The sequence below is a fragment of the Zosterops lateralis genome, assembly GCF_965231275.1.
Source record: "Zosterops lateralis genome assembly, chromosome: 2".
Lineage (NCBI taxonomy): Eukaryota > Metazoa > Chordata > Aves > Passeriformes > Zosteropidae > Zosterops > Zosterops lateralis.
In genome coordinates, this window is record NC_139763.1 from 103234828 (window position 1) to 103259601 (window position 24774).

The 24774-nt window shown below is 52.4% G+C and overlaps 3 protein-coding genes across 7 annotated transcripts in view; 1 reads left to right on the top strand and 2 right to left on the bottom strand.

Annotated features, from left to right (window-relative positions):
- FAM168A (family with sequence similarity 168 member A) overlaps positions 1-15485 on the top strand; it is a 132081-nt gene extending 116596 nt beyond the window's left edge. For all 5 annotated transcript variants that reach the window (XM_083855325.1, XM_083855326.1, XM_083855327.1 and 2 more), the window contains 5 exons: positions 4854-4979; positions 7192-7334; positions 8435-8609; positions 9923-10052; positions 10762-15485. In XM_083855325.1, the coding sequence (XP_083711451.1) occupies positions 4854-4979; positions 7192-7334; positions 8435-8609; positions 9923-10035 (557 nt within the window). In that variant the 3' untranslated portion in view covers positions 10036-10052; positions 10762-15485. The remainder of the gene's footprint in view (positions 1-4853; positions 4980-7191; positions 7335-8434; positions 8610-9922; positions 10053-10761) is intronic.
- Positions 15486-15575: 90 nt separating this feature from the next.
- RELT (RELT TNF receptor) lies at positions 15576-20068 on the bottom strand. Its single transcript, XM_083855323.1, has 11 exons — positions 19419-20068; positions 19130-19187; positions 18730-18795; positions 18499-18653; positions 18333-18418; positions 17829-18065; positions 17586-17666; positions 17417-17498; positions 17162-17347; positions 16974-17088; positions 15576-16315 (listed from the first exon to the last, which is right to left on the bottom strand). The coding sequence occupies exons 1-10, from the start codon at positions 19442-19444 to the stop codon at positions 17001-17003; spliced, it is 1065 nt and encodes a 354-aa protein (XP_083711449.1). The 5' UTR covers positions 19445-20068; the 3' UTR covers positions 15576-16315; positions 16974-17000.
- Positions 20069-22577: 2509 nt separating this feature from the next.
- ARHGEF17 (Rho guanine nucleotide exchange factor 17) overlaps positions 22578-24774 on the bottom strand; it is a 31543-nt gene continuing 29346 nt past the window's right edge. The window contains exons 20-21 of the mRNA XM_083854831.1: positions 24402-24644; positions 22578-23884 (exon numbers count right to left, since the gene is read on the bottom strand). Coding sequence (XP_083710957.1) covers positions 23694-23884; positions 24402-24644 — 434 coding nt within the window. The 3' untranslated portion in view covers positions 22578-23693. The remainder of the gene's footprint in view (positions 23885-24401; positions 24645-24774) is intronic.

Here is a 24774-nt window from a genome sequence, read left to right on the forward strand (position 1 = left end):
CATGCTTGGGGGGGGGTGGGGGGGTGGGGGTGGGTTCCATGAGAAAATATGTTGAGACAACCCTCAGAAAGAAATGTCCAAGGCCAGATTGGATGGGGCTTGGAACAACCTGGGATAGTGGAAGGTGTCCCTGTCCGCAGCAGGGAGTGGAATGGCATGAGCTTTAAGGTCCCCTCCAACCTGAACAGTCAGGAAAAGCAGGAGAGAGCAAGGAAATACAGGGATAACCCTGAAAATGTGGTTCTCCCAGGCAGGCAGCAGCAAAGCCTTGGACATCCCTTCTGGAGCCCTGTCGTTCCAGCCTGTCCCCTCCACCCAGCAGAAGGGAAACAGTGAGAGCTAAGCTGTCCATCTGTCCTGGTTTCTCCTCACTGCAAGCAGCCTTCAGAAGCTTCCTCACGATTGTTCCATACAGAATAACCCCCCCAAACCTTGTTAGTCAACAGCTTTTCCAAGACATTGGTTGTTTCCTACCTTTGTCCCCATGGCTGTGGGTGTCCTCTTATGAAAAATGCTTTGATTTCTGCTCTATTTTATCACTACAATCCTTTGCAGAAAGCAGCTCTTCAGATTCATTAAGGCTCGAGTTGCTGATTATTATTATTTTTTTTAAGCTGTGCCAATTATTGTCTGTTGCTTTAGATTTGCATGATGTGGTCAGTCTTCTTTGTGCCAGTCAGCCTTTTGTTCATTCCCAATGCTCCCTTCTCAAGTGCAATCTTAATCTTTCCTGACTTGCTTTCCCTAAAAAGAAAAAAAAAATCTTCTGATCATTTTTGTCCCCCCTCACCAGATCTTTTTGTTGCACAGCTTAATGCTCAACCCAGAGAGCTGCCACAGCAATTTGACATTTAAATTTCATTCCTCTGTTTCTCATCCTTAAAAAATGCTTTTAGTAATTTCCATCTTGGAAATCTCCTGATGTCCAAAGAGCTGACAGGTTGTTTTGCATGGAGAACAAAAACCTTCCAGTGGGTAACACAGCTAAGCACTAAACTAGGAAGGAAACTATGATGATTAAAATTCAGAAAATAAAATCGGAATGAAAACGCTGAAACTTTAACAGTTTCCCATAAATCTTGAGGCCAAGTTGGAGAGACCTGGTTTAGGTAAATGTGTCCCTGCCCAAGGAACTGGAATTGTCCTTAAGGTCCCTTCCAACCCAAACCATTCTGTGGTTCTGTTATAAACAATTTTTACAGCTCTTGAAATCAATACAATTTAATATCACAGCAGGATATTAAACGATTTTAACCACTCGGGGAAGCAGGAGCAGGCTCTGCTGCTCAGGACCTCCCAGCACCACACTCAGTGGTCTCTTCTCAATGGAAAGCAGACTTCCAGGAGGAAAAAAATAAGAGATTTTGAGAGCCAACTGGTGGAAAAGAAGTGCTATAAAATCTCCCAGCACTGGGGACATGTGACAGAGTGACAGCATCCTCAACTGTGTTAAATGGAATTGGGCTGAACTAATTCTGTGGTTCAGTGGCTGAGTTAAAACCTTCATCAGTACAGAGAGTGTTTCCTCAAATTGAAGGAGCTGCTGTCACACAGGAGGCTGGAAAAAACCTGGAGAGGAATGTGCTCCTGGTGTCCTTCAAACGCACTGGGAAGCAGCTTGGGGGTTAAAATCTTGGACTTCTGAAACAGCAGACTAATTCTAAATATGTTTTTAGGGGACTTTAGACATTGAGTCTAAAAAAGAAAGAGATGCTGCATGTTCCCAGCAGAATTACTGCTCCTGAACATCCCATCCATGGACAAGGTCCTGTTCCAAAGCTCCCAGGCTGGGAAGGAGGTGGTACCTGCTGGCAGAAATCCCTCCAGCTCACTAAAAAACAGTCACAAACCAAGGGTTCATCTGATTCTCCATATGGAGATTAACCAGGGAAAGGTGCCCCTCAGTGCTGCTTGGAACAGAGGTTGGGAAAGGTGGGAAGAGCTTGTGGTTTCTGAATTCTTGGGATGTAGCTACAAGCAAGGTCTCTTGGTTGGAACTATTTTGTCCCAGCTTGATCACCCTCTCTGCTCCACCCTAAAGATGCTCCTGCTCACTCCCAGATGTCTCTTGCCTCAAACCTCATGGATTTTGCTGGATTCCATGCAAAGTCTTGGTGGGAGATCAACCCCAGAGGGAAGATAATTCCAGTTTTCAAATCCCACCTTTTGTCCCTGATGTTCTCCAAACACTCCCTGATGCTTCACTGCAAGTCAGCAATGCTCATGCTCTTCTCTTGACCTCATGGTTCCCAAAATCCTGGGATCCACGTGGGAAATTAAATGATGTAGTGATTTGAGCTTTGTAACGGCATCAGAAAGAAACAAGGAGAGAAACTTGGAGAGGTCTGGAGTCCCCTCGGTCCAGTCCTCTAGTGAGAAAAGGGAAATGGTAACTGGATTTCTCCCTCTTGATTTCTTGATTTCTCCCTCTCCCAGTACTCAGTTTCTAGTGGATGTTTGCTGGTGTTTGAGCCCAAAAGGTGTTAAATTATTCCCCAGATTATTCCAAAGAAACCCTACAAGCAAGGGCTTGAGTTGGACTGGATGATCCTTGTTGGTCTCTCCCAACTCAGGATGTTCTGTGATTCCATCAATTCCTTTCCATTCAATTTCAAGTTCCTGCCTTGTGTGATTTTCCTGCTGCATTTTCCCACAGTTTTTAGAGGGAGACACACAAGGCAAAACACCAGCATTGCAAACTCATGCTTGCAATAAGCCTGGTTTTTTTAGAACACTGTTCTTAAAAAATCCCTTTTAAGTATGCAAAAATAAGCATCTAAAATCACTCTGCTGCAGAGACACAATTAAAAAAAATAAGATTATGTATGTCTTCATTAAGCCTGGTGCATGTTCCCTCGTAGGCATTCTGTCTTCCTCATGGTTGTTTTGTTTTAACTTCCTTCATTAAAGCCTCCCTTTTTATTTTCCTGAAAGTAGGACACACACTTTGCTCGTGGAGGCTGGCTGAGGCTGGAGCTGTGTTTATTAATAATGCAGGGCAGAAGTAATGGCTTTGCAGTAGTGCCCTTACAGAGCAGAACTGAAATCAGCCTCAGAGATTAGGGATCTGTGTGGGAATGTCATGGGACAGGATGGAAGCTCTGATCCCCCATTCCTGCTTCTGAATCCTGCCTGGAGGAAAGGCTGCTTTGCAGAAGGAAGTTGGAGCATCAGCAGTGCTCTGAGCCATCCTCTAGAGGTTCCCAGTGACTCTTCGGGGACACCAGTGGGTCCCCTAAGGGGTATCTTGGGGTCTGGAGAGGTGAGTATCCTGTAGTGCCTCAGGGCTTTCCAAGGATAAATGCTCCCATCATTTTGAGGCACTCAGGCACGAGACTGCCTGGGGAATTTAGCTTATTGCAAACTTTGTTTAAGGCTGGAGGCTGTATCCATCACAAATGAGGTCGTCAGAGGGAAACAAGATATCCTCCAAAGGTTTGAAAGGGTTCATAGTTTTGTCTTTTCCATTTAAAATATGTCCTGAACAGTCTCACCTTGTCTAAAGGTGCTGTCAGGAAAACAGAGCAGTTCCAGCACTGCAGAGACCCACAGTTCACATTGTTTGCTCAGTTCCAACTGGTTGATTTGCCAGGGATTAAACTGATAATGATTTAAAACTCTTTATTTTATTTATTTTTAGTTGAGAGGATAAACCAAAAGTCTCTGGTTGGAGGTAGCCCTTAAATGATACTAGACAGTCATGGCTGGATTGTGATACCTGTGAATTACTGCAAAGGACCAGGAGGTATTAATGTTCCTGGAAGCCTCCTTGATCCACCTTTTGTGTAGTTTTAAGTGATGGATTCTCCAAGGATCCGTGATTTAATAAAGAACATGCAGAGCTATGGCAATCTCCCAGCCATCTCCAACCCAAATTGCCTTGATTTTGTGGCAGGTTTAATGTGGAGAGGGAAAACCACAGAGGAAGCATTTGTGTAACGTTGGAATGAATTGTCTCATCAGTCTCAGAGATTAAAACCTCTGTGAAATCCAGAGGCAAAAATGAATCTGAATCTGAATAAAAGCATAAGTGAAGGAATGTTTCTGTCGCAGCACTGGGAGTTGCTCTCCGGTGTGATGTTCCCGAGTGCAGCCTACCATGGAAAATAAAGCAAGGCAGCCTGGAAATCCTTAATAACTCCCAAACCTTTGGGAGAGGGCAGAGACTTGGAGCAGAAAATGATCAGTGCCTGAGTGGAAGAGAAATGGGGCTTGAATCTCTGACTTCCCACAAACCTCCTGGTTTTCTGTTGAAGGAGGAGGGGGGACGAGCAGGTTTCCACATCTCCAGCAGAGGAGCAGCATCCAGGTGGATCTGGGGAGACACCCATTAGTGTATCCCACAGCTGATGATGACCAGTAAAGCAGCACTGCTAGGTGTCCTCCGTGCTCCCCATTCCTGTCTGAGTCTGGGAGAGTCTCATGAGGGTGTGGTGGACCAGCAGACCTGTAGCAGTGCTTCCCTGCACTCTCTGGGAAGTGGATTTCCATCCACTAGGATGTGTTGTGCTGCTGTGGGCTGTGGCCCCAGTGCCAATTCCTCCTCAGCCTCCTCAAGTCCTCATTCCCAACTTCCAGCCCTGTGATACTCCAGATATACAGCTGTACCTTCAGAGAGGGTTAATTCAGAGTCTGAGCAGATGGAGGGTGTGAAACCTCTTTGCTCAGCCTTGAGACTCCAGGAAGATTTCCAAGCCCTGACCAAGGTGTGAAGTCCCTTCTGTGGGGCTCAGCACCTCAGGGGTAGGAACCTGGGGGGAAGGAGATTAGCAAGGTGATTCCAATGTGACAGTAAGTGTGGGAAGTTGTCTCTCTTTGCTCTGTGTGACGCCTCTTCTCTGTCTCCACTCAAGCCACACTTCTGATGAAGCAGGCCTGGCCCCAGACCTCCTCGTCCTGTGCCACCGAGGGCACCTTCCACCTCCCGGTGGACACCGGCACCGAGAACAGAACCTACCAGGCTTCTTCTGCAGCATTCAGTAAATAAACCTTTCCTTCTGGGGTTTCACTGGGTTGCTTTGTGCCTGTTTGCCTCCCCTGCTGGGGCTTGATTTGTGGACAGGGTTATTTAGGATCACAGACTGGTTTGGGAGGGATTTAAAGACCATCTTGTTCCAACCCCCATGGGCACCTTGCACTAGACCAGGTTGCTCCAAGCCACATCCAACCTGGCTTTGATGGATTAAAACCATGAAGGGTCGTGAAAAGGAGAGCACTGACTCTCCTGCTGTTCCTGCAGAGGAGGAATTCCAGTGGAGAAGGTGAAACCTCTCTATTAGCTGAGTGTTTGATCTCTGAGAGCAACCTGGGGTTATTCACAGCTGTTTATCTCCAAAGGGACATTATTCCCTATTCCCTTAATACCGAGAGAATTCCCAAATAAAGCCTGATTTTCAAGGAACGCTGTTGAAACTCCCACCTTGTAATGCAGGCTGGCTGAGCAGGAGCAGGGGGAGGAGATGCCGTTTAGGGATGCAGTCAAACAGGCTTTTCCAGTGCAGCCGTGTCATCTCATGCTGAAGAGGATAAGTAGTGCCTCCAGGAGGGCTGATAAGATCCCTGATAAACTCTGAGATGCTTTCCCTGGTATGTGGGGTGTCCTCTGGCCCCTGCCTGACTGTTCTCTGCTAAATCTGGGCCATGAGTCGCATGAGGTCAGAGTGTTCCTCATCTTCCAGCTACTCTAGACTCTTTTTTCCTACTAAAATAAATCAATTACACAGCAATGTGAGAGGAAGAAATAAAATTTCTTTATTTTTTAATGAAAAGAGCTATTAAAAATAAATATTTAAAAAGCCTTTGGGAGACTTTCTTTGGGAAAAGGGATGTCCCTACCATTCATTGGGCACAGTCCAGCCCTCAGAGCATCTCTGTGGCCTCCTCTGGACTGGCTCCAGCAGTTCCACGTCCTTCTGCTGTTGGCCCCAGGGCTGGGGCAGCTCTGCAGGTGGGGTCTCACCTGAGGGAGGCAGAGGGGCCAAATCTGGATGTGGATATCCAGTCAGTTCCTTGCCCAGCTGAGGAATCCTGCTTGTGCTGAACCCTGGAAACAAGCGGCGATGGCAACACAAAATTCCCCACTGAGCTCTTTCCCCCCACAAGCAGCCTTTTATAGAAAAACATTTCTGTGCAATCCAGAGCACTTGTGAGCTGCAGGATCAATAAGGCTGAGATTTCTCGAGTGACATGAGGGATTTAATCAGCAATTTTAATAGAAGCTGAAGCTTAAAGGCTCACTGCTGCTGAACCACAAAGCGGCAGCAGCGCAGGCCACGCCAGCCTAATCCTAATAAGGTGTTAGTCATAATTAGGTTTTAAAATTATCTGCCAGACAGAGAGGAGCCTCCATCATCTTGTGTCATTAAACCTTGATTTCACATTGTTTTACCTGCAGGTTGCTCTGTTTTTTCCCCAGTTTATAAACTGAGCAGATTACATCTGCCTGGGTTATTATGTTTAATACCTTTTTAATATAGGAGATAAATTGTCCATAATTCATCAGTCAGGAAACCACTGCAAGTCTTGGTATTCAAAGTGGTGAATAAACACACAAGCTTGTGCAGGTCCACGCCTCTAGACACCCCTCAGAAATGAAGTGTGATGCTGACAACTGGCAGCCTCTGAGGTCTTTGTTTGAAAAAACAAGTTCAGAATAGAGAAGAAAATCCATTAGATGGAAAAATGGGAGGTTGGTTTGTCTGTGGGTGACGTTGGGTTCCTGGAGGAGTCCTGATGGAGAAGGCTCCACTTCTGTACTGATCAATATTTCAAACCTTTTCCACTTCTCATTCAAAGATGGTTGCTCTCCTGCTCATGTGAGTGAGGAAAAGAGTCACAGCTGTTCCCCTTGTTAATTAACACCTGTTTTTCCAATCTGCAGTAATCAGGAGGGGGTGAGATGCTGTTTGGGTATCCCTAAAATCTCTGTGTGTTCTTTGTGCTGTTTCACTGCTTGGAAGATGATGTGGGATATTAAACTTGGAATCTTGGCCTTCTCTAATTGCTGAACACCGATGGAGTAAATAAGTTAAATATGTTTGAGTGTTTTGGCTGGGCTGAGCCTTGACTTCTCCTCTCCATCCCGCACAGTTCTGGGGGCCCATTTGCTCACGGAGTGGTTTCTCCCAGCCCTCCTGGCAGCCCTGAGCAGCCATTCCAGGCCCTGACTGGGCCCCCTCTTGTCTCTGGCAGGGTACACTGCGGGGACTCCCTACAAGGTGCCACCGACCCAGAGTAACAACGCCCCTCCTCCCTACTCGCCGTCTCCCAACCCGTACCAAACCGCGATGTACCCCATCAGAAGTGCCTACCCACAGCAGAACCTGTACACCCAGGTAGGTGCCACCTCCTGTCCCCTCAGCCGCACCCCAACCCTCATCGGCTTCCTGCAGGCCTCTCAGGGACAAGAGGTCATCCTCATCTTGGTGCCCAAATCACCTTGACATCCCTTCCCACTGAAAATCCTGAGCTTCTCAGAGCCATGTGGCCCTACAACTTCCCTGGCTTTTCTTCTCTTTTATGTTGGAATACCAACTTTCCCATCAGCTACAATAACCTTGTGGAGGGATTCTCCTGTGCCTTGCTGAGACTGGGGCATCTGACTGTCACCAGGAGGTGTATAAGCCTTTGGAGTCCAATCCATCCCTGCACACTGGTTCTTCTCTGACCCCAGCCACAGAATCTGCCATTTGTCCTGTCAACCTTTGTAGCTCCTGAAAGAAAGAGGCAATGGAATAGTTGCCCTGCACCACCTTGTCCCTTTAATCCAGATGTTCTCTAATGGCTTTGAGATGTTCTCTAATGGCTTTCACTAATGCACAGTAAAATCTCTGTTTTGCTCATTTAAGTCCTTGTTTTCTTTCCTCCCATGCCTGGTTTGCAGGTCCTGACAGTGTTGCTGCCTGTCCTGGGGTAGCAGTTCTCTCCCTCATGAATCTCCTCATTTCAGGCCTTTCATTACTTTACATGTGAAGCTTTTCTGTTGCTTCCTTTTATTCCCACACATCTGTCTCCCCTTGTTTCAAAACCCTGCAACTTTTGGCAGCCTGGATTTTGGAGCCCTGTAGGAAACCCAAGAAGATGACACAATTCCTGGACCCAATCACTTGGGAATCATCCAAGAACCATGGCTTGTCATTTTCTTTCATCTTTTGTTCCTTTTCTGCACCAGCAGCCATTTGTGCCCAGGCCATGTTTCATCCCATCAAAGGGAGGCAGCACAGTTTGTCCTGGATGGATTGACTCTGACTGTTGATTCCCTCCTCATCCATTCCACCTATCCACAGGTTCAGATCTCCAGGCACATTAGCCCATCCACGGGAAGCACCAGCCACCAGCCCTTGGGCAGCGCTTGACTTACAGAATGGTTAGGTTGGAAAAGAACCTGGAGTGATGGTGGGATTTTTTTTTTTTCTTTTTCCCTCTTCTCCAACAGGGAGCTTATTACACCCAGCCCGTGTATGCGGCCCAGCCCCACGTCATCCACCACACCACGGTGGTGCAGCCCAACAGCATCCCCTCGGCCATCTACCCAGCCCCGGTGGCCGCGCCCCGCACCAACGGCGTGGCCATGGGCATGGTCGCTGGCACCACCATGGCAATGTCAGCAGGTAAGGAGGGGACCCTTCCCGTGCTCTGGGGCCTGCACAGAAAAATTCCCTGTGCGTCCCAAGTGCTGCCTCAGCCTTGCAGGGTGTACACAGTTCACCAGCTGGTTTTGCTCACTGGTTACCGGTCCTTTGCAGGCAAAAATGCAGTAATTTGCCCCAAATCCTGATGTGACTCAGCAGGTTTGGCTCACTCCTGCATCCTTAGATACATTATTCTGTATCCTTAAATATATTGTTCTTCCCTCTGTCTGTTCCATAAGTGAAGGAATAATCAGGTTGGTCCATCCTCAAGTAGTTGTATTTCTCTCAAGCTCTTTTTTTAAGACACTTATGGTCATGTTTTTGTTTGACAAAATGAATGTTAACCTTGTTGTATCTATCCCAGTTCCTCTACATTTTATGCGCAGATTCTAACTGCAATTAATTGATAGCACATTAAGTAAGATAGGGGCTGGTTTTATTTTTTCCAAAGCCTGTATTTTTCTCCCTAACAATTCTTAGGATTGTATATTGAATTATGCCAAGCAATGCATCATTCATTCTTTTGCATCTGCATTAGCTATGAAATGGGAGTCTGTAATGGGGCACAATCCCTATTCCAAGCAGAGATATTGCAGCCTGGATGTGACAAGAACCACTCTGAGAGATTTACTGTGGCTTATACTGAGAAGTGGATAAGTGTAATTAATGCACGTGGGATGTGTTAGAATTTCATTAATAACATTTGTAGAGAAATACCCAGAAACTAAGAATTTGGTTTGAGCACCCAGTTGCTCCCAGAACAGAGCAGTCCAGGGCTGTGTTCTCCTTTCCCATGAAGCCACTGTGCAAATTCTGGCCTAAAACCCCGCTGTTGACAGGCTGCAGAATTAAAAAAAGGTTCATCTTAATTTTCCCTGGTGATCTGTTGTGTTTTTTCCTCATCCCCCTTCCAGTTTATTTCAGATCTGTGCAGAGATTTGCTGTCCCAGTTTAGCCCAGTGCTTTCAGCAGATAGATGTCAGCAGATTGTGGCCAGCTCTGCTGCTGCTCTTTAGGGACAAGGAACATTGGAAAAAACAAGGAAAACCTTAAGGTTAAGGGCCAGAGGTAGCATGGAAAATCTGCTGGAGCTTCAGGTGTTCTTATTCTGTTTGTAGTGCTGGCTGATCCCAATCACATGAGTCCAACACCTTCAATTCAGGTCTGGCAGGCAGAATAATTATCTGAGAAAAAGGGAAAAGGAAAAAGGAAGCAGCTGATGCTGTTCCTGCCCCACTGTAACCACAGATGCCACTTCCTCTGCTCTGTGACAAGTGTTTGTGTCCTTGCAGGAACCTTGTTGACCACCCCCCAACACACTGCCATCGGAGCACATCCAGTGTCCGTGCCAACGTACAGGGCTCAAGGAACCCCCACCTACAGCTACGTACCTCCACACTGGTAAACCACTGGCCAATCCATGTGAGTGCTGCCTCCTGCTCTGAATGAGCCTCCAAACCCCATCCAGCCTGGCCTTGCACACTTGCAGGGATGGGGCTTCTCTGGGCACCCTGTGCCAGGGCCTCCCCACCCTCACAGGGAGGAATTGTTTCCCAATATCCCATCTAACCCTGCCCTCTGGCAGTTTGAAACCATTACCCCGGGCCTATTTACTGCATTCCCTGACAAAGGGTCCCTCCCCATCTTTATGTCACTGGAATATTTCTTTTTCCCTGCTGGGAGATCACGCTGTTCATTAGCACTGAGGTTGCGTGCGACTGCCTGTGTGTTGCTGTCATGCTCAGGATCCCAGAAATCCCAGCTGCTTTTTCCTGGAGCTCTTGGCCCATCATGCCCAATTACCAGGACAGGCAGTTGATGGGAACATGATGCTGCCCGGAGATCCCATCAAGCCCCGGGGTTATCTAAAATCTCTCTGTGCCACACAAAGTACGCTGGGCTAATCCTGCCCCTCCCAAATTGGTGTGCAATTAGCAGGGAGCATCCCATCTGCATATTTGTAATCCTCTGCATTGGATACCTGCTGCTGCTTTCCCAGCTCCCTTCCCTGAGAAATTGCCCACAGGGAGGGTTGAATTCCATATTGATCAGCTCCACGTGGCAGAGGGGTGCAGAGAGGAGGAGAACATCCTTCTAACTCCCGGTTTTAAATGTATTTGCTCTCTTCCAGATCCGGAGTCAAACATTGTATGCAACTACACAAGTCTTACATCGGTGCTGCGGCCGCTGGGCTGCAGCGCCTCGTCTGTTTGCAAGAACAAAAGAAAAAAAAGTGCAAGGGTCACTTTATGCATTCTTTAGTGGTTTTTGTAAAAGCTGCTTTTTCTAATCTTCTGCCTCTTTTTTTCCCCCTTCCTCCCCCTCCCACATGAATTGTGTAACACACATACTGACACTGAGCAATAGTCAAGTTCTCTCTTTGGTCCTATCATTTGAAAGCTCAGAATCTTCACTTTTCCAGCATTGCCCAGCTGAGTGGTGCAAAGATCCCCCCACTTCTTGTTCGTTTGGGTTCTTTCTGTTATTTTTCTGTTGTCGTTGTTGTTGACAAGAGCCTAGATTTTTTTTGGCTAGTAAGAGTGGTTGATGTTCAGGGTACTATGTGAAAAGCACAGCGCTGGTAGGCAGGCTTATTCCGATTTGGTTTGAGTATTTTTAGTTGAAGAATATAAATTATTCAATCTTCCATAACATGTTACAAGAAAATTGGTGTCTTCCAGATAGCTGTCGTGATAGATTATAAATGCATTATCTGCAGTGGAATTCTGAACTCATCCCTTCTTTTTGTAGGAGTAAGAGAATATAAATATAATTAGCGACGTAACACACTTGTCTTAGGAAGCACGAGGACTGGTCACCAGCGGGTCTTTGGTCTGCTTTTTCCAACTGGGCAAACGGATTGTGGGTGGTGGGAAGGGAGCAGCAGGAAGACGCGTGCCCTGGGAGCATCTTGAGCCTCTTGGGAAAACGGGATGCTCCCCCTCAGCCACGTCCTGGGGCAGTGCGGCTGCAGGCAGAGATGTTCTGGGCAGCTGCTGAGGGAAGCAAGGAGATGTCCAAAGGTTGGGCTGAAGAGCTTCTCCAGGTCCAAGGGTTGTTCTGGAGAGCTTCTCTCGGTTTAAGGTTCGGTCTGAGGAGATCCTCCAGGTTCAGGGTTTGGTCTGAAGAGCTTCTCCAGAGTATGGTGGTGTGGGAAAAGAGGGCGTCTGGTTGATGGAGATGAGTCTTCAAGGCAGTGCGAGGGGAAGTTAGGTGGCTTTGCCTTGCACCCATGGTGTTGGCAGGGCTGAGACCAAACCGTGCTGCCTGTGTGACAGTTGAGGTGTCCCCCTCCCATTCTTCCGGTTACAGCTCCAAGACTTTGAGGAGAAATGTTCATCCAAGCACAAATACCAGCACCATAGAGAAAGGCAGGGGAGGGGGATGATGTCTGGCTGCTCTGCTTGGAGAAGTGGGAGAGGAGGAAGCAATAGCAATAAACACGTCGCCTTCTTCACAGGAAGGCACCTGAGAAGAGGTGACAGCAGGGAAGGTGATCCACAGTTGACACGGACCAGGATGGAGGACACCAGGCACTCAGAGGCTGTGGGCATCAGGGTCATTTCAGGGGGGTTTGGTTTATCTGGGGACATGGGGACAGGAAGCTGGTGACATCCCCCCTGGGGGTGTCCAAGTAGAGCAATAAGTTGTCTTGAAGGGCAGCAGAGGCAGTTTGGATTTGCAGACAATGCTTGTGGCCAGTTTGTTTTTAAATCCTTGTCACTAAACCCTGCATAGAAACAAGGTTTTTGGGATTTTATTTTTTTTTAAGACAAAAGCTTGGTTAGGTTTTGATTTTTGCCTCAAGTGTGCCAAAAGTGTTCCATGCTCTCGGTGGTGTCTCCTAGTTTGGCTTCTGCTGCCACTGGGAGGAGCTCCTGGAGCTCCTCACCTTGAGCATGGTCCAGGTGGGGAGTAACAAGCCTTGGCATCCCAGGAGGACTTCTCCTCCCACTGGGTGGTCCCAGGTGGTTTGTCAGTTGGGTGTAGGTGTTGGCACTTCTGTTCAGGGGTAGTTTGGTTGATCGTGCTGGTTTTGAGGGAAATCTAGAGCAAAGCTCTGGTTGACCTCCTCAGCCTCAAGGGGAACAAAGTGGGGGAGGAATGGAGACCAGTGCTGTGGGGTGGGGAAGGGGCACTCTTGGGCTGCACTTCGGGTTCGTATAGAGAGAAAGGAGCAGGAAAAAAGGGAAAAAGAGCCAATAATCAATGGGTTCCCCATTTGGCTTGGCAAAGCCAAGGATTAGTAAAGAGCAACAGGACCTTGGGAAATAATACCATCACATCATCCTTCCACTGTTTGGAGCACATTGCAGTTAAACCTGGGCCAAAAAATCCCCAGTAGATCCTAAGAATTGAAGACTTCCGAGATCTCCTTTTTCCCCCCCTCTCATGTTGAATTTGTGTTACATACCAGGAGTTGTCTGTCAGCATTGAGTCAGGTCTCCCAACGTAAAGGTGCTCTGGTTTCTGGGGTCCAACAAGCTTTGGGATCCCAGCCTGGGCTCTGCAAATGATCTTTCCCAGCCGACACCATCCCACCACTGCCCCAGACACTCTGCACCACTTTAGGAACCACTGCTAAAATTTTGGCCCATGTATGGAAAGGAGATGTTGGGCTTTCTCCTGGAAGGAAAAAAAACATTAAAGGTGATGGAGAAAGCCCCAGGAACTGAGCGTGGTGGATCACCCAGTGTTCCCACTGACGAGACCTGACATGGGGCAGCTGGGTTTTAATTCCTTTGCTTGGATCAATAGCAGATCCAGTGCTCTTCATCCCATTATTCCCAGGCAGAAATAGTCATTCACCAAGGTGTGGAGAGGTGAAATATTTGCCACCTGTTGGGCCCGAGGCTTTAGTGAGGACAGTTGGTTACCAGCCTTGAGCCACTGTGTTGAACCAGGGCCACCACTTGGCTCTGGGGCCACCACACGGTGCCAGGCTTGGGGTAACTCCTTCCCAAAGTGGCTTCATGGGGCTGCAGTGGTGGGGAGATGGTCCCTGCCCTTTCCTTGATCCCAAGTCCTTCCCTTGGTCAAGTCATGGCTTAAGTGAGGGTCCTGAGAAGGTCACAGTGGGGAGACACTGGTGGGGGCCACCAGCTTCTCAAATATTTAATTCCAGCAAGCTTTGCTGATGTTGGTTAAGGAAAAGGGGTTTCCACAGTGAAGGATCACACTGGGCATTAGTGGGGAAGAGCAGAAGGGGTTAAACCATCCTTAGCAGCCTCTGAAGTGTCTGAGATTAAAATTCCAGCTAAAGAGGAAGGAAAATAACTCTGAACCATTTACCCATCCGTGCCCTTACCTTTACTTCAAAACACAAGCTGCAATGTGAGATTTGGGGGGAAATAGGATTTTAGTGGTGGTGGTGACCTCCAAACCCCAGGAGCCCCTTGAAGCCTGAGGCCATATGCCTCCATGTGGCTGAACCCTCCAGGCAAGGATTCACTCCTGTATTTTATGAATAATAAATCCCTCAGTTCAGCATTGTTGCAGTTTTGGGATGTAATTCCCAGGAAATCTTATTTAAGGGGTTTGTTTTAATGAGGGATGTTCAGAACATCAGGTTTTCCTCCAGTCAAAGGCATCCCACTGAATCTGGTCCTTCCCAGAGACACCTCCCACCCCTGACTCTGCCATCCCCTCCAACATCCCCACAGGGAATATGGGATGATGTGGTTCCCAGCTGGAGGGCATGAAATGGGATCCTGGTTTTTTAGAGGGGTGGAAAACAACATTTGAGGCTTTATTTTTGGCAAAATACTACCAGCCAACAATAGCAATAAGAGCTGCTGGATACCCATAAATCCAGGTATTTTTGGTTTAGGTTTTTGTTGGGTTTTTTGGGGTTTTTTTGTTTTGTTTTGTTTTTTTTAATTGCCAATATTTTCAGGCCCTCTAACTCTCATCCCCAAACTGTGGTGACCCTCTGCCCATCTTCCCTTCGCTTTGCTCCTCAGCCAGGATCAGCCTTCAAATAATTTCTCTGCTGTGTGTTAGCATTCCCTTAGGGGAAAAAAGGGAAAATAAAGCCTGTGACAGAGCTTGGGAGGGAGAAAATCTCGGAAAAGGCATTTCTGTGGCATGTTGCACCATGGCACTAGGAGATTCTCTGGCAATCGGGTAAAAGAACTTGTGGGAACGTTTGCAGGGCAGGAATAGCAAAATACTTGGTTTGACACAGCGATTCCCATTTGGAAGCGCTCGATTGTGCTGCTTGTAGGGAATAATCTTGATGCAACATGGCCACCTGCAGCCTCCCTGCATCCTCCTGCAAGAGATGGAGCTGGGAGATGGAATTTTTCTGGGGGCAGAAGGGTTCAGGATCAGGGGAGGGATTTGTAGGGAAGCATGGCGAGGTGCAGGATCACACCCAAACCCTCCTGTTCCCACAACACGGCCTCAACCCAGACCAGGCTCCCACCTCTCTTTCTATGTAATTAATTTTAAATTAATTTTGACCGCCAGACCAGCTGGTTTTTAAGTATTATTGGACCTCTTAAATAAAAATAAATACCAAAAAAAAAAATCCCTGAAAGAACAACAACAACAAAAAATTTAAACCCAAGAGTAACCACGTCTTCCAAGTCTACATCTCACAGGTGTGTAGGGAACATGGCCTTGGACTGATGCCCTGGAGAGCCCCACAGCCTCAGTTTGTCCATCTGAAGTGTAAATTTGGGGTTATTTTCCCGTTTGTTTTCTGTTCTGGTTTTGGTTCTGAAGATCAGGTCGTGATCTCCCTGACAGATTTCAGCCAAGAGTTTGTAACTGTACGATATTTACTGTAAGATGTAGAACATTCGATAACTATTAAAATGTTTCCAAAAAAAATTAAATAAATAAATAAAAGAGCCCGAGAGGGTTTGGTGGTTGGTTTTTTTGGCACAGTGATCTCGCGGACAGGTGAATGGGACCAGCCACAAACCCTTTTTTGGGTGGATGGTTGAGGTTGATGGTCTCCAACCCAACCTTGGGTGGGTTATCCCCGTGATCCCAACATTGCCAAGCCAGCGTGATCCCATGGAAGCAATTCCTATGGAAAGTGAGATGTGTGATCTTCATGGTGAACATCACCACCGTGCGCTCCTGAACTGAGACTTTGGAGAGAGGATGGATGGGTGGATGCAGGAGACCAGCTTTGCCCAGAGCAATCCATGCCCCAGCTGGGTTGTTGGGAAGGGGGGAGTCATTCCGCGATCCAGTGATTCATTATCCTGTGATGCTTAGCGCTGGCACCAGGTGATGGAGGAAAATCAGGAGTTAATGATGGTCCTGGAGAGTTCAACAGACTCAGAGGGTGACCATGAAATGGCATCCAGTGTCCTCTGTGCTTCCAGCAGAGCTGTGTTGTGGCAGCATGGTTCCCAGAGATGATGGTTCCTGTGGCCACCTTCACCGGCATCGCAGCTCCTGGAGTTACTGTCCATCAGGCCACCACACCGTGGCCACCATCAGGCCTCAGGACAGAGAATCCTTCTCACCAGCCGAGCAAGATGCTGGATTTGCTGTGCTGCTGTTGGACACCTTGGTGGCAGGAGCAGAAGCTGAGCTGCCACCTCCAGCACTTGGCCGCTCTGAGCGGGACTGGCTTTCACACAATGCCCAGTGTCCTCCATCCCCTCCACGGGGTCTTTGTGGGTGTCACTGACCCCTGAGGCAGCCCCCAGGCCAGGTGCCTTCTGTGAAGGACAAGGGATGGACCACAGGTGAGCCTGGATTGGCCCCTTTGCAACACCCAAGGTGGCAGGAGCCACTCGGGGTCACTCATGGCTGTCACTCCCCAGCTCAAACCTCCCCTGGCACAGTTTCTTGAGGCTGTTTCCCCTTGTCCTGTCCCTTTTCCCTGGGAGCAGAGCCCGACCCCCCTGGCTCTCCCCTCCTGTCAGGGAGCTGTGCAGAGCCACAAGGTCCCCCCTGAGCCTCCTTTTCTCCAGGCTGAGCTCCTTTCCCAGCTCCCTCAGCCTCTCCTGGTGCTCCAGCCCCTTCCCAACTCCATTCCCTGCCCAGGACATGCTCCAGCCCTTCAAATGTCCATGTCAGGAGGCGCCCAGAGCTGGATGGTCACAGCAGCAGCGCTGCTGGAGGAGAGGACACGGGGACGTGAGCGAGGGCACATGAGCCCGTGCAGCTGCCCATGAGTCACGGAGCAGCCCCCGGCCGTGCCACCCCGTGCCAGGCCCTGCCAGCAGCCTGCAGCAAGAGACACCCCCTCCCTCCTGCCTCACTGTCCCCACGCTGTGTCCCTACAGTGTTAATGCTCCATTTTCCAGCCTCCACAACTCCTTTGTCCAGGAAGGAGCCCAGGGCTCCTCACACCCTCCCTCCACACCCCCTCACCTCATGGGTGCTGTTCCATCCCAGGGGTCACATCCCGCTGCCGGCGGGGAGGGGACCACGGAGGGGCTCCCCCACTGCCTCGCTCCTCACCTCAGGGATCCGGGACACCCGAAACCTGTGGGGGAGCATCACATCAGCCTGTCCCCGCCCTGCAGAGGGGGCACACACAGGGGGCTGTCCCTGCTTACCTGCCGATGGAGAGGATGGTCACCTCGCTGGGATGAGCTCCGGGTTTGGGGGCTTTGGTGGCACTGAGCGATGGCAGCACCTCAGGCCACTTCTGGCTGCAGCGGGCACATGGGGCTGGTCCCTGCACCGTGTGCAGGTGCTGCTGGTGGTGGCAGGCCGGGGGAAACTGAGGCAGGAGGTGCAGCCTGGGGAAGGGGGAAATGCCATCAGCATGGACTTGGTCCCACCATGGAGGGTCCTTAGGGGAGCCTTACTTATTGAGGGGGGCAGAGCTCGGTGGCATCTGCTGTTGCCTCTGATGCTCCTTCAGCAGCTCCTCCAGCGCCGCTGCGTTTTCTGTGTGTGGGAGGACACCAAGGAGTTGGGGGTCACAGGGCTCTGGACCAGGTCACCCCCTCCTCCCCTTCCCAGGGACCCCCTGACCTTTCTTCTCCGTGATCAGCCGCACCAGCACCCCGATGGTGTCCTCATTGGCATCCTCCAGCTGGTAGATGGAGCTGGGACCTGGAAGCAGAAGTTGGGAAAGTGAGGGAAAACTCAGTGATGGGGGATAAAGCACCCCAAGGACAAGCAGGATGCCCTGGGACAAGGAGGACAAGAAGCCATGGGAATGGGCTGAGCAAGGTGTGGGATCACCATAGCTGTCATGGCACAACCAGGGCTCACCGGTGCCACCGGGCTGGGGCTCCTTGCTGGCGGTGCAGTGATAACCCCTCTTCTTCAGCAGGTTGCAGACCAGGATTCCCAACAATCCCATGGCACAGAAGACCGGCACGATGGTCAGCACGGCTGCCTGTGCTGCTGCTGCCTCCTCCTCCTCTTCCTCACCCAGCAGGGTCACCCGTGTCCCGTTGGTTCCCGGTGCCCGGCCCGGCATTTCGGGGCTGCGGGCTCGCCGCCGGCCTGCAGGGAGGAGCGGGATCAGCCTCAGAGAGGGGCTTTGTTGGCATTAAATCCCATTTCCCCAGGAGCCCTGCACCAGGCTTGGGCCCCAGCAAGGCAGAAGCTGCTTGTGCCATGAGCAGAGGTGCCCTCAGATGCCACATCCTGGCAGGACACCGTGCCCCATCCCAAAGGACACACACCCTGTGGCGTCCCCGGGCCGAGGGCCGGCACAAGCTCCTCCATCACCCCCGGCCCTGGGGTGACACCTCCAGCTCCAGCACCCACCTGGGCACCCCGGGGTGCTGCGGGGAGCAGCGGCGCAGGGCAGGCACCGGCCCCGGGGCTCCCTCTCCCCTCCAGGGCTGTGAAACCTGCGGGGTGGGAGGGGAGGGTCAGGACGCGGCCCCGAGCCCGGGCGGGGCTGGGCTGGGCTTTCCCCGGCTGGGCTCACCCCGGCAGGCAGGCTCCGCACCGGCTGTCGCTCGCCGCCGTCCCCGCGGCCACCAGGACCCTGTTCCCGGCCCGGCACTGGGTGTGGGCGGCGCAGGGCGCGTCCCCCAGCGAGAAGGTGCCGGGGGGACAAGCGCGGCACGTCCCCGCTGGATCCTGCGGTGAGGGAAAGGGGGGTGAGCGGCGGGCGGGACCCGCAGCCTCCCTCCGGCCGCAGGTGGGCTCGGCTTACCCCGGTGGGCTCCTCTCCGGGCGGGCACCTCCCTGTCCCCTGCCCCGGGGCGCGTCCACTCAGCACCTGCGGGAGGATCAGAGCGCTCAGGGCCGGCTGTGCGGCTCCCCCGCCCTGTGGCCCCGGGGCCACCCTGACACAGGTGATGCCATCGCTGCAGCACGGCCAGCGACGGCCTCCTCCAGTGGGGTGAGGGAGGAGAACTCACTGGATGCACCACGATGGATGCAAACCCATCCCCATGTCCTGTACGGTGATGTTGTGGTGTTTGAGCATCAGAGAAGCAGAGGGATGGGATGGGATGGGATGGGATGGGATGGGATGGGATGGGATGGGATGGGATGGGATGGGATGGGATGGGATGGGATGGGATGGGATGGGATAGACGAGACATACTCACCCCCAGGACAGTGACAAGCCACCAGTGCATCCCGCTGCTCTTCATCACCCGGGGAGACCTGCCCAAGGGGGAGCACCAGAGTCATCATCCAGGGAAAATCCCACTGGAAAAAGTTATTTGGGAGCCCTTTTTCTCCCTTCTGGGATGCTGCAAGGCATCTGCCTAAATATCCCTACAGCAGCAGTCCTGAACTATCTCCTAGAAAGTTTTTTTGGAGTTTTTATGGAGTGCCCAGCATCAGCCTTCCCTTGGAGATCCCAGCTCCATCCCAAACTGGAGAGGGACCAACCTCAGCAGTGGAGTCACACCATTCATCCAAGGAGCAGATGATGCTAAATAAAGTTAAAGAAAGGTTTTTCCTGCTCCGGAGGAAATCCTTTTGCCTCTGTCACAAGGAAATGAAGTCACTAAAAAAAAAAAATTAAAGAATATTTAAATAAAAACTCAAACAAAACAAGAGGTGTTTCCCAGAGTCTCATCCCCCCTCTACAGGCTCAGCAATTGGTTGTTAAAATTAAAATCTATGCTGACAGCACAGGGGAAAGGAAGGAAAAAATAAATAATAATCCAAACCCGGATCCAGCCTCCGCATGGAAATCCTGCTGCCTGCATGGAAATCCTGCCACCCGCATGGAAATTCCCCCCTGGTCGTCACGGTCCTGTGAGAGCCCCAGCAGAGCTTCATTACAGCCTGTGCCTGACGAGTTTCTCCTAATTAGTGGCCAGCAGCACCCCGAGATGCAGCTAATTACACCTGAGGGGGGTCCCGGGATGAGCCGGGTGTTTACAGGATGTGAGCTGGGACATGATGGCAGAACCCAAAAGGAGCATCCTCTGTACTCCAGTTCCCTCCAGCAGCTCCCAGTACAGGAGCACTCCTTCAGGACACTGGCATGGAGCTGGCCAGCCCAGCTCCTGAATCCCCCTGGGATTGGGAATGTGCCCCTCGAGCATGAAGGGATGGTGATACCTGGGCAAGCTCTCCACCCTATAATCCAATAAAACTCCAGTTTAAACCTAACATGAAGCACTTTAATTCTCTGGGGCTGTGCAATTCAAGCACTTGAGGAACACACTGAGATGTCTGGGGACCGGCTCTGCTGGGGAAGAAATGGCCTCAGGAGGGAACAGGAAGGTCCTGAGGGACCACGAGCATCCTGGCTCACCAGAGCATTCCAGATCATGATAACTGGAGCCAAGCACCACCAGGAGCAGGGGTAAAGCTGATTTGAGGCCAAGCTTAATCCAAGGATTAAGGGCATCCCTCAGCTGAACAAAATGCTGCCATGGGGATGCAGGAGGTGCAGGGAGCAGAGGGTGCCAGCTCCTGCCTGGCACTGGAGCTCTGCCCAGGATGCAGCACCTGCTTTTGGGGGCAGCTTGGGGCCATCCCAAGTGGAGATGGGGTATTCAGGCACAAATCCTCAGCTGGTGATGCTGGGAAGCCCAGCTGCCCTGACACACTCCTAAAATCGATAGAATTTGCCCCTCCAAGGACCGGGGGAAACCAAAAATAACCCCACCAGTGCCAGACCTGGCTGCTTTTGGGGACACTCCAAGCCCCACCAGCCCCGGGCCCCACCTGACTGGGGCATCAATGCCAACACACCAGGAGAGGCGACTTGGTTTTGGAAACCTCCTCTGATCCCTGGGGATCACATGAGCATTTTATTCCCAGCCGTCCTTAGCATAACCTGTAACCTAAAACTGCCCGCTGGGATTCCAGCGAGGGCTTCCCCTCCCCGTGGGGGAACAGGATTTCAGCCGATGGCTCCGGCAGGCAGAGGGGAAAAAGGAGCAACTGTTCGAAAAAACTTCGGGGAGCAGCTGCTGGAGACAGCCTTGGACAAGGAGGGGATTGTCCGGCAGATGGAGCGAAACTCGGTATTGCCGCAGCCCCACCGGAGCTGTGGGGACAACCGAGGCCAACACAGAATTCCAGCGTTTGAGTCAAATGATGCCGGGGGAAGCGCTGGGATGGCGCCCGGCCCCGGCAGCGGCACGTCCCGGGTGCAGCCCCGCGCCGCAGCATCCGCAGCATCTCCGGCCCTTTGGCCCCGAGCCCTGGGATTTTCCAGCTCCGCAAAAAAAAAAAAAAAAAAAGAAAGAAAAAAAAAAAAGAAAGAAAAAAAAAAAAAAAAAAAAAGAGATCCGACAGGGCTCCTACCTCTTTTCCTAGGCAGCTGCTGCTGAGCATTCCTTAACCTACTTTTTCTCCTCTCCACCCTTTATTTTAACCTACTTTGGCGCTGCAGCAGCCGCAGCTCCCGGACCCGCCGGGCTCTCCCAGCGCACCCCGCTCCAGGCGGAGCTCCCCCAAAGCCCAAAGCCCTGCTTTAGGGATAAGGCCAAGACAAAAACACTGCCCACCTTCTTCAGCGCAAAGCGGGGGTCGAGCATCCCAAAAAGCACCAGATCCCCCCTCCTCGCACAAGGCAAAGCTGCGGAAACCCCGACCCCAGACCCCCCACGGGGAATAACCCTTTAAGGGGGAATAACCCGAGCCCCCCCGGGCAGAGGGGGTGTCCCTATGCCGGGGTGTCCCCTACCTGTCCCCACCGCAGAGCCCCCGGGCTCCCCCCGGGGCCGCCCCGTCGGTCGCGCCTCCTCCTTATGAATGAACCCGCGGGAGCGCGGCCGCGCAGGCCCCGCCCCGTTCCGTGACGTCACACGCAGAGACCACGCCCCTGATGTGTCTGGCCACGCCCCCCGCGGGCCCCGCGGCAACGCCACCTCCCGGCCGCAGCGGGAACTGCGGGAATTGCGGCCGGGATTTGGGATGGGCTTTATCCCACCCGCGGGGCGGGTTGGGGGAAAACGGGAACAACCAGATCTGAGTGGGTTTTGCCTGCCCAGCAGGAATTTAAAAAAAAGAAAAAAAGAAAAAAAGGGGTTTTTTTTTTCCCCGTGTGGGCTCGCAGGGGACACCCATGGGTGTTATTTTCATACCTGCTTTCCTACCTGTCCTACAGCACACCACGCCTTGTCCTCTTCCCTAGGGGACAGTTTTCCCACAGTGGGGACACCCAGTCGTCGTCAGCCCTGGTGTTTTCTCTATTCCCCTCGGTTTTCCCCAGGAAAACCCAGTTTTGGGATTTCCCAAACTCCCTGTTTGTCCACCCGGGGAGTGTCACATCCCCATGCTCTACGGCACAAGGACTGGATATCCTGATATCCACCTCAGGGTTATCCGGGACAGAATAACTGCACCCCAGTGGTGGAAAGGATTTCTTCCTCCCCACCAGTGGCACCAGTGGGTGACATTCCCAGTGACACCAGTGGGTGGTGGGAGCCGTGCCCGTCCTCACCCTGTCCCCACCACCCCATCCCAAGGTGAAGGATGAGACCACGCTGGGATCATTCTGCCACGGGTGACCTTTAATAACAAAGAGCCCCCAAGTGACCGAAATCCCTCCCCCCCCCCCGCTCCTTTCCCAAAATATCCTCATCATGCCAATTATAGCAGACACCCACTCGCCCCGCTGACGGACAGACGGATGGCTCCATGTGGGATGGCAGCATTCCTGTCACTCACCCAGCTGTGTGGGATTGGGGACACCCTGATTCATCCCTGCCACCACGATTGTCACGTCTCCCATGGGGACAACGGGATGGCCCAATCTGGGAGCACTGATCTTGCCTGGATCCTGAGGTCAAAGCAGGAAAACGGCGAGAAAAAGGGCAAATGGGGGAGGGTTGGTCCAGCACAGTCTCATTTTTAGGGTCCCCCACACTGTCACTCCACTGTAAGGGGGGGGGACAGCCCTGGTGGCTGGCGGGGAACGTGAAGATCACTGTTCTCATCCAGAGATGCTTCAAATGGCAGCAGCGCCTTCATCCCACTTCCCAGGCTGCAAAATCCCACTGGGAATCACAGAGAAGGAGGGGGGGCGACACCCAAATTTCCTTCCCTCCTCCCCTGCATCAGCTCCCCCCCTCCCCCAGCGTGGTCCAGCTCCACCCCGGGAAGTTTTAACCCCTCAGCTTGGGAGCGGAGGGGCTGGCAGCGCGGTGATGACACCCCCGAGCCCCGCAACCCCCCAAATAAATAAGGATGTTTATATATATATAATATATATATATATATTTAAAACAAACGAACAAACGAACAGAGCTGTCTGGGTGCTGGCGATGGAGCGAGCGGGTTAGCGGGAGACCCGGGCCGGGGGGGGACACCGCGGGCGGATTGTCCCTGGGGTCCCGGGGAGGGGGCCAGGCCCGCGCCCCCCCGCCCCGTGAAGCAGGCACACACAAAACCGGAGAGCAAGGCGGGTTCCCGGCTGTCGGGCATCCCCCGGCCGGTCCCCGGGGATGCTCGCTAACGTCCTCCTCCTCCTCTTCCTCCTCCGCGGCGCCTTCCCAAGCAAACCCCCGCCCCCTCCCCATCTTCTGGAGGCCCCCCAAGCGCTGCGTGTCCCCCCCGAGTCCAGTGCGGCGGCCGGGGGCTCATCCCCCCAGCCCCGAGCACACAGAGAGCAGCCGGGCTGGAGATGAGAGGTGCTGGGGCGGGGGGCGGCGGGCACACAGGGGGGCCAGCACCCCCCGTTCCTGCCCGTGGGGGGGGTCACGCTCTCCAGAGGAGGAGGTGGTTGGTGCTGTCGTCCCGGCCCACGGTCTCGCTGCTGCTGGTCAGCCGGAAATCCTCGTAGCCGTCCCCGCCGCTGATCACCAACATCTTGGGCTTGGACAGGGCCAGGGCGGGGCCGCGCGGGCGGGACGGGTCTCGCTTCTCGGCCTCGCTCGGCTTCTCGGCCCCTGCCCAGCGCAGAACCCCAAATGCTGTCACCTGTGTACCCACAGCTCCGCCGGGCCCCGCCAGACCCCGCCAGCATCAACCCTCCACCGCTTCCCCAGGCACCGCATCCTGGCCCCAAAACACCTCCTCTCATCCCAACAGCCCCTCCCACTCCAAAATGGCCTCTGGAACCCATGTGTAGCTTCTCCCTTCAAAACCTCTAGCCCCCACCCCATCTCCTTCTCCTCCCCATCCCACCCCCGCCTCAGAGCTGGGCTGGGTGACACCGCGGGAATTTGGATCTCCCTGGGAAATCTGGGGTTGCTCATGCTGGTAGAGGGCACTTTAGCACCCAGTTTCCCTCACCCTCCCCTGCCAGTTTTTCACCCTGGATTTTAACACGGCAAGAATGGAAAGGACACTCCAACATTTCAAGGCTACTCCTGGTCCCCCAGTCCAGCTATTCCCAGCCCCACAAACACTGTGCCCTGCTCCTGAGCCGTGCCACGAGTGGGCCACGGCAGCCCCCCCACCTACCCGTGTCCCTGGGCAGTGGGAAGAGCAGGTCAAAGCCGTCAGGCAGCTCGATGGCCGTCAGGAAGCGCACGTGGCCGGTGTGGCCCTGGGACAGCCCCACCAGCGTGGGCGCTGCCTTGGCCGACACCGACAGCGTCAGCACCACGCCGGCGCTGGTCCCGATCCACAGCAAGTCCTTGCACACCAAGAGCGCCGTGATCCGCAGGCAGGCGGCCTTGTGCTGCCGGATAATGGCATCCGAGCCTGCCGAGCATCCTGGGCATCAGTGCCTTATCCTGCCCCACAACCCCCCACAGGGATCCATCTCCAGGGGTATCTGCGGCACTTGGGACATGGGGAAAGGACCTCACAACCCCTCCCCGTCTGGTGGCAT